The sequence below is a fragment of the Trachinotus anak genome, unplaced genomic scaffold (assembly GCF_046630095.1).
Source record: "Trachinotus anak isolate AG129_WGS33_773 ecotype Australia unplaced genomic scaffold, CSIRO_AGI_Tana_v1 ptg000010l, whole genome shotgun sequence".
Classification (NCBI taxonomy): Eukaryota; Metazoa; Chordata; class Actinopteri; order Carangiformes; family Carangidae; genus Trachinotus; species Trachinotus anak.
Window position 1 is genome coordinate 26,739,028 of NW_027273861.1, and position 8,820 is coordinate 26,747,847.

Genomic DNA, 8,820 nt, shown 5'->3' on the forward strand with positions numbered 1-8,820 from the left:
GCCAAATCAGTCAAACCAAGCGAAGTAGTTTCATTACTCTGACATACGTCCATCGATATCTCAAGGACAATAAATTTGACTTTAAAGGCTGGTTTATCAATATTTAAAGGCTTGTAGATAAATTTATTTTATAATGGACCACAGATTTTAAAAAAGCCACACTGAAAAATGACTTGAGCTGATCCCGACTCCCAGGGTCAGTTTACTCAGTTTGAGTCCTGATACGGTATCAATAACAGGCAACTCTGGAAACTCCAGGACACAATCTCTGGTCCAGGAATGGATTACAACACACCAAGCAAGCTGCATATGTTAACACACAAACCTATTACACATAAGATAATAATGCTTTTGTGTCAGTGACCTTCGTCCTCTGTGAGTGAGTGGGAGCCCAAGAGTAGTGAAGCTGAACAGAAAAAAATGACAGCTGATAAACTGGCAAACAGTTCAATTATAGTATCAGCTTCACACGTGAATACACACACACACACACACACACACACACACACACACACACACAGACACTTGCACATCTGTCTCTGCTGAATGCAACCTGCTGTTTACCTCAGATATCTTTGGGGAATTTGGGGTCAACTGCCAGTTAACTTTTAGAAAGGTTAAAAAAACAAAATATAATCAAACACTGGATATATAAAATGGAATTAGCTTTATTTTTTTATTCAAGGCAGCACAAACAAAAGTACATTATAAAAATATGTCACTAAAATATATATAAAATGTCTGTTAACACTTAGCTAGAACCTGAAAGACATTAAGAAAACAATTTACAACAAAATACTGTGAAAATGAAAACAAATGTGTACACACACACACACACACACACACACACACACACACACACACACACACACACACACACACACACACACACACACACACACACACACACACACACACACACACACACACACACACACACACACACATTTTCTTGTAATCCATGAGCAGTTGAACACAGTGTACAAAACTTGGAACCACAAAATAACACTTTTTTTTTTAATATGGCAGCTATGTTGAGTGTACTGGTGTAAAGACATTGATCTGTAAGGCATTATCATCTCTAACCACTTCTGGTATGTTGCTACTCTTCTGTTCATGTGGTGTTGGGTTTATGGAATTATACAAAGAGTACATTAAAATAATAATAATAATAATAATAATAATAATAATAATAATAATAATAATAATAATAATAATAATAATAATAATAATAATAATAATAATAATAATAATAAAAGACAGTGAGCGGCCACAATATTAGATTTCATGAAGTGGCAGAACAGTCGTCACTCATGCATCCTTTTAGTTCTTTTTCTTCTACATCTTTCTAGATGATGTGATATGTTTAACACAGTGTTGTGTGACAACTGAGCAATTACTTCAGTGAATCATTCTATAAACTACATATTGTCGTTATTATTATTATTATTATTATTATTATTATTATTATTATCATTATTATTATTATCATTATTATTAGGATTCTCCAAATCATTCTTATTATTTGTACATGTGGGTCTGCTGAGCCCGAGCAAATGAAGTACATCCTCATCTTCCTTATGGTATAGACATAACACACACACACACACACACACACACACACACACACACACACACACACACACACACACACACACACAATACAGAACTACATCATTATGGACAGACGTCCTGGTGTCATTAATGACTGCATAGTGATTTTGCCACTTGAACCAGGGCAACTTGAAAGCCTGAAGATACAGTGGTTAGACAAAGCTGACATAGTTGCATGTGTAAGTGTAGAAATAGTGTGTTGTGTTGTGTTGTGTTGTACTCACACACATGCACATGGTGCTGGACAATGAGACTGTGTGTGTCATGTGTGAAATTTTTTTTTTTCTGTGCGCACATGTACGTACAGTATGTCCGTGCGGGCGAGTCTACATACACGTGTGTGTTTGTCTACGCATTAAGACTATACTCCTGCTTGTAGCAGCAGGGCCGGCACACGGCGTTGACTAAACCACTCCCCAGCTGTAAGAGACAGATGATGAACTCCAGCACGGCCAAACCCAGTAAAACACACAGCAGAGTCACGTTCCACTCCACGATATGAAGCGGCTGAAGACACTGTGACCAAGTCTCTGGCTGCAGCAGATACCTGGAACACGGAGAGAGGTCGGTGTGTGAGCGACAGAGATCCAGAAGAGAGGCTGCAGTGTGTTGAACAGAAATGCTTTTAAAAACTGACATAAGTGGACAACGATAGGCTACACAACAATGTGTACCGATGGATGAAAATGAGGAACACAGAACAGGCTGAATGTGGACACACCTGAGAGTCTGTAACTCTGCTTATCAGGGCAGGATATTAGGCCCATCACCAGTTGTGAAAGTGTGTTTTCTTTTATCTGACCAACCAATATTACATTTTCACAACAGAAAAAACATTTGGCATATATCTTAATTAAATGACAGTTACTCCATTATCAAAATTGTTGCTGATTAATGGTATAAGTACTAGATTTGAAACAATCAAGTACTTATACTTAATTTGGTGGTTTGTGCAATAACTTGCAAGACCAGCATGAAACAGAAATATCATTGCTGTGGTTTTTTTTACACACTCCTGCTGGTCAATCCAAAGTGTCGGAAATGCTCGTACCCACTGACCCATTTTAGTCCATTCTAAATATCAGCATGGTATTTCTATCTGTTTCAGTCAGCATTATGATGATAATGATGATTAATCCTTGCAATTCATCTTTGGCATTTTCTTTTCTCTCGGTTGCCTGCTGAAATTGGTCTTGTGAAATTATTAGGAGTTAATAGGAACTGTAATACAAACAGTTTTTAAAGGACGATGAAAAATGTTTTTAGAGAAAACATACAAGGCTGTATTACAAAATATCCTATAAAGTGGGGGGGGGGGGGTTAAGTTTACACAGTTTTTTTTAATATAAAAACAGCATTGTAAGTCATTATTTATTTATTTTATACACCCCCATGCAACCACACACACCAGGGTACAGTATCTTCCTACCTGCCCCCCTGGCCTTCAAAGGGGTACATCCATCCATTAGAGGTGAAGCACTGGGGACCCTGCACCAAGGTGAACCCTGATATGACGAAACAGTAGCTGGACCCCACCAGACCGACCACAGCTGCCAACACGGACCCGCACATCTTGACAGGAACACAGATACACACAGTGTTTTTGAAGAACGTGCACATGTTTGGATTCCTTTGTGGGTGTTTGTGTGATCGTGTGTCTCTCTGTACAAAGAAGAAGCTGTTTCGTTTCTCAAACAGAGACAGGTGCTACACACACACACACACACACACACACACACACACACACACACACACACACCCTTACTGTTTCAATAACATGAATAGTCCAAGCATTTGTTGTCTTTTGTTTCTCTTGTGTTTGTTTTTATGTGGTTGTGTTTTTACACTGTTGCTGTGTTGCAAAATGTAATTTCCCTTCCAAGATCTGAACTAAACTGAACTTTACACACACACACACACACACACACACACACACACACACACACACACACACACACACACACACACACACACACACACACGCTGCAGCTGTGCATGTGGCTTGAGTGGTGCAAGCCAAGCTTACTTTGTTGAGTGTTACCTAACAATGGGACCCTTGTTGAACTATCATAGCTGGATTAGCATTAGCATTCCACCTCATAAGGGTGCAGTGTTAGCTGGCTTAATGACAACTGTACTGTGTTATTCTCCCAGAAGTGAGTAAAAAAACAGGGAAATGGCAGAAAAATGGGAACATTATGAAGAGTAACAAGAGGTAAAAGAGTCTGGGTCCACATGGCGTTATAGTTGATTAAGGAAAATGGCAACTGACACTTTAAAAAAAGAGAGCAGACTGTGCAGCAAACAGAAATATATGAACATAAAATGAAGCCTTGGCCATATATTTAAAGAGCAGCTTACTTATTGAGACAAGTCTGTTTTTCACAATGTCAGATAGCATTGTATTAATCAAGTGTTAACAGTATGAGACTTCTCTACCGTAGCGTTAGCTTAGCATTAGTGGAATCACTCCCAGATCTTAGCCAAACAGTAAAAACAGTAGATTTTAAACATGACTCATAGATTAAACAGTGTCTCACCATTAAGCTCTCATTCCAGCAGCAGCCACATTTCCCCAGAGTGATGAAGACAACAGCTGGAACCAGCATCTGGAAGCACAGAAAACTGCCCCTGAATAAAAGCACTCTGAAGAACTTTGGTTCATTGTTAAGGATAGTGATTTATGAGGTTAGGAAAATAACAAAGGTAGGGAGGCTTGAGCTGTGTTTTTTTTTTTTTTTTTTTTTGTCACATTTGGCTACGAGGACAGATCACCAAACTTTGACCCTGCTAACGGTTCCTGGCAGCTGCCACAGTCATTCTACCAACACATGTGCCACCAACATTTTTGTCCCAGCAGTCAATCACTCTTCTGGTTAGGAGAAGTATGAAGACCCATCATCTATGAAGTCAGCATTTACGGCACCACCAGCTTCGGCTAATGTTCATTACACATTGAAACCAAATGCTGGATGAATGAAAACAGAAAAATAAGTTTGCTGTTAAAACTTTAATGAGCCTGAGTTTGTCCTGAGACATGTTATTAGCTAAATCAAAACAGTGTATCCTCTGTGTGCTGTTACTCCGTCAGGTTCAGTTTAACGTGCTGTTGTTAGCATGCTAACAGAACATGAGCTGTGCCAGAAATCGCCCCCTCATTTACTAGAGTCGGTCAGGAGCAAACACTTAATTTAGACTTAAATAACTTTATGGATCAAATCATTCTGACTCACAAGTGCAGAGTCACACAATAATCATCTTCACTTCTATTTAATAAAAGTACATGCTGTATTGTGGAATTGTTAGCAGAAAGGAGGGTAAATATAGTCGACTGTGCAGTAAACTGACACAGCTATATCAGTACCATAGAGATAAGAACAAGTTGACCTGTTGCTGGTGCTGCTTGAAAACATGAGACTTCATCCCCTGGGCACCATACATTTCTGTACCAACCTGAACTAGATTTCATTTAATAGTTATATTAAATGAAATAATATTTCACTCTGGTCCACGTGCATCAACTAGCAGAGTGTGACACGTGCTGCTAAAAACACTGTCATAGCAAGTCATGTTATAGCTGTAAAGCCATAAAGTCAGGACATGGTGGAAACATGATTTATGATGGAGTACACAGCGTCAGTGGTGGGTAAACATGAACTCTGGCTTCCTAAAGAGCCTGACACAGCCTGCACAGAGCTGAGAGACAATGTAGTTGTGCAGGGGAGAGAGAGAAATAGTGGCAATCCTACAGCTGTTTGTTTTCTACTCTTCTTCTTCCTCCTCTTTCCTGCGCTGTTGTCTCTCTCAGAAGTCAAGGACTTTATATCACATCCTAACAGAGGGAGGGAAGTTCCCAAGGTTTCACACACACACACACACACACACACACACACACACACACACACACACACACACACACACACACACAAAGATCATAGGCATCGTTATATACACATCCTGGATGCCCCCTTAAAGCACCACGCTTTAACAGAGGCAGAGAGAGAGACTGACAATGAAGAGGGAAGTGCACAACGAGAAAGGAAGAGAGAGAAAGAAGGGGGGAAAAAAGAGGGAGGAAGAGCGAGGGAGAGAGGAAGGAAGGGAGCTAAAGATAGATTTCTCTCAGAGGGGTTCAGTTTGCTCTTTGACTCTTTAACGTTCTGTCATTTCACAAAGGAAACCAAAGAGGAAAATATAAGACAAAAGTTATCTCAGGCAAGAAAAACAACATTTAAATTCATGTATGATAATCTGCTGAATTAACAGTCCTGGGCAGCTCCTGATGCTGACAGACAAAACCAAACACGGATTAACTACTGTGCACTCCTCAAATATTGAGTATGGCCTTTATTTACTTCAGCTGAAGCAAGATGCAAACCATTATTTAAACAGGCTTTTACTGGAGGCGTTTATTGCTAAATTCCCCTGCTTTAAAAGTAATCGTATCTTAGTAAGAAGGCTTATAGTAAGTTTTATGTCTGCTCCGATTTGTTGTTGCTCCTGTTTGTTGTTAATACAAACTAAATATTTCCTCTATAATTCACATTCAAAATATTTTTTATTTCAGTTCCTGTTGCATGATCCATCACTTTTATTGTGAAGCACCAGCAGGAAGGGAAGTCTCATTTACAGCAGCTTAATATAAAGAAAGAACAGCATTTTCAAATTGATCAGCATCGGTGAATGAGAACACACCATGTGACATTTTAAGGTTCATTGTTTTGCATCCTCTTCCAGTTTTCTCTTATTTGCTTATGTGCTGATTCATCGCTGTTGTAAATGAAGTTTTCTAACAATGATGAACAGCAACAAACTGTTTAAAACCTGTTGTACACTGTGTTTGTTTCAATGCTAAACAGAAGAAATGAACACTTTAACTGTCCGTCTCCTCCATGAGAAAGTCAGATATGAGCAGTTGAGAACTGCCTTCTTTATGATAATAGTAAATTAAATGGTCAAAAACAGACTACAGTATCATTTCAGTCGCGTGCTAAGATGTTCTGAACAGGTTTTTTCCTCTCGCCTGCTCAGACTACAAAACAAACAGCAAAACGTTATTGTAGAGAGTGGACCTTCAGCAGGGTTAATCTTGTCTGGGGAAAAAAACAATCTGTCCTCTGTTCCTGCTTAAAACCGAACTAAAAGAACAGCTCCTTTCTGCTCAGTCGCAGCATAAACCCATCAGATCAGCAGCACGTAGAGCAGACAGATTAATTCACACAACACTTCATTGTTCTCAATAAACAACTGCAAACACACTTAGACTGAATGGTGCTGAGGAAGAGACAATTCACTTCAATTCAGTCTTTCTGGTCTAAAATCGTGTTTTTACAAGTCAAGGCTCATGTTGTGGACAGTACATTTCAGCTAAACAAGTCTATGAAGAGAAGAGCAAATTATAATCCTCATGACTTTTAATCAGCAGTGGTTGTACATTACAAACACAAACTGAGAAGAATAAAGAGGCCTCAGTCTGCCACCAATGGATCGACATGTACCAGCTTCTGTCTCGGTCGTTTTCTTCGTTGTGCAGAGTTTTAATATGTCACATGACTCCAACACTGCCAAAGAGTCTCATTCTCCAGATGAAAAGTGAATCCCGTGACCTCAGTGGAACCTACATCCATTATTGTTTTAGCCTCTGCCAGGAAAAATAATTCAATCTGATGATTAAATGTTTGGAACAATGTTTCCACATCACCTCCATTCAAAACCTCCCACTCTTTTTTTTAACCTTCACTTCTCCTCTTTGATTATAGTGAATTAGGATTGTTGTCACAGTTAAGGTCAAACTCTTTATACTGTAGAATAGGAGAAATAATGTAATGTGTGATATGATGAAATGCCTCCTACCTTTAAAACATGTCTAAGATATAGTCCTGTCAACTTGACTCTTTACCCTCAGATTTCAATAACAACTTAAGTATCTCAGAAAACTGTATGCACCTCCTTGCATCCAATGTAGTTGACATTTTGAATAATAAATCAAGGTTTTGTCTAAAATCTGGTCATTTAAAGGAATAAATAATTTTGATTATTAATTCAAAAGAAAATAGCTGAGGATAAAGCAGCAAAAAACTGAATGAAAATCACAAAGGTAACTTTGCTTTAATTCAAAGGAAAGTGATCCTATGATACTGAAGTTGAAATTTTAAAGCCCCACTCATTTTACTTGAAGTTTTCACCACATTTGGTCAAAGTGTCGTCATAATATTGGTGATAAAATCCAATAACTGGAGCTGAGTGTGCAGTCATGCCACTTGACTGACTGGAGGGCTTCATCATCTCATTAAACTGGAAAAGAATTCACCATACTTGCTATTTCTTACTCACCATCAGTCCTCCACCTCCTAGTCCACCAAAGTACAGGATGTAGCTGGCGAGGCGGTGCTGCTGGATGTAGTCTATTGCTCCCATAGGAAACATCAGCAGCAAGTTGGCCAGGATACAGCAGAGGGCCAGAGGCAGCAGGGCCATACCCAGAGACCTGGCGAAACCCACCGAGCAACACATCGTTCCCCCAAAATCACTCACGACCACAGGGAGGAGAGGAGAGAACTGGAGTGGACTGAGGAGAGCCGCGAAAGACAGACAGAGGGGAGGGAAGGGTCGGAGCAGCTGGGGAGCCAGGAAACGAAAAAAAAAGTGGTGTGTGTGTGTAAGTGCTGGACAGATTCTGCCTCCCTTATTGAGGGAGTTCTGCCATGACACAACATGCGCCAGGAAACACACTCACAGGAAGGGGGCTGACCAATAGCTGCACAGAGCTCAGCCAGAAATATGACAAATCCCACAAGTGTGTGTGTGTGTGTGTGTGTGTGTGTGTGTGTGTGTGTGTGTGTGTGTGCGTGTGTGTGTGTGTTTCCCACAGCCTCTTAGCCAGCAGGGCCTCACACAGCACTCTAAAGAATTAATTTCCCTCAGAACTACTGAGTCATAACAACAGGTTGACATGTTTAAATACATAATCAGTGCATTTTTTTTTTTCCCAATCCCTTTTTCCCTACATGCTGTACACATTCGTACAGTGGATGAATCTTTAGTCTGCAAAATCTCAAGCTTTTTAAAATGTCAACAGTCACAACCCAAAGATGGTCAATTACAGTAAAAGTCTGGGCTGAAATAAATAGTGGATTCATTGATTAGCAACAGTTTTGATAAACAACTGATCATTTAAATATATTTTTAAGCAAAAAGGCCTTTCAG

General features: G+C 39.6%; 1 protein-coding gene across 1 annotated transcript; it reads right to left on the minus strand.

Moving 5' to 3' along the window:
- Nucleotides 1–648: 648 nt before the first annotated feature.
- On the minus strand, nucleotides 649–8,304 carry tm4sf18 (transmembrane 4 L six family member 18). The gene is made up of 4 exons (XM_071486486.1): nucleotides 7,948–8,304; nucleotides 4,155–4,223; nucleotides 3,044–3,186; nucleotides 649–2,161 (listed from the first exon to the last, which is right to left on the minus strand). Exons 1-4 carry the CDS (start codon nucleotides 8,125–8,127, stop codon nucleotides 1,963–1,965), a joined length of 591 nt encoding a protein of 196 aa, XP_071342587.1. The 5' UTR covers nucleotides 8,128–8,304; the 3' UTR covers nucleotides 649–1,962.
- Nucleotides 8,305–8,820: the final 516 nt, after the last annotated feature.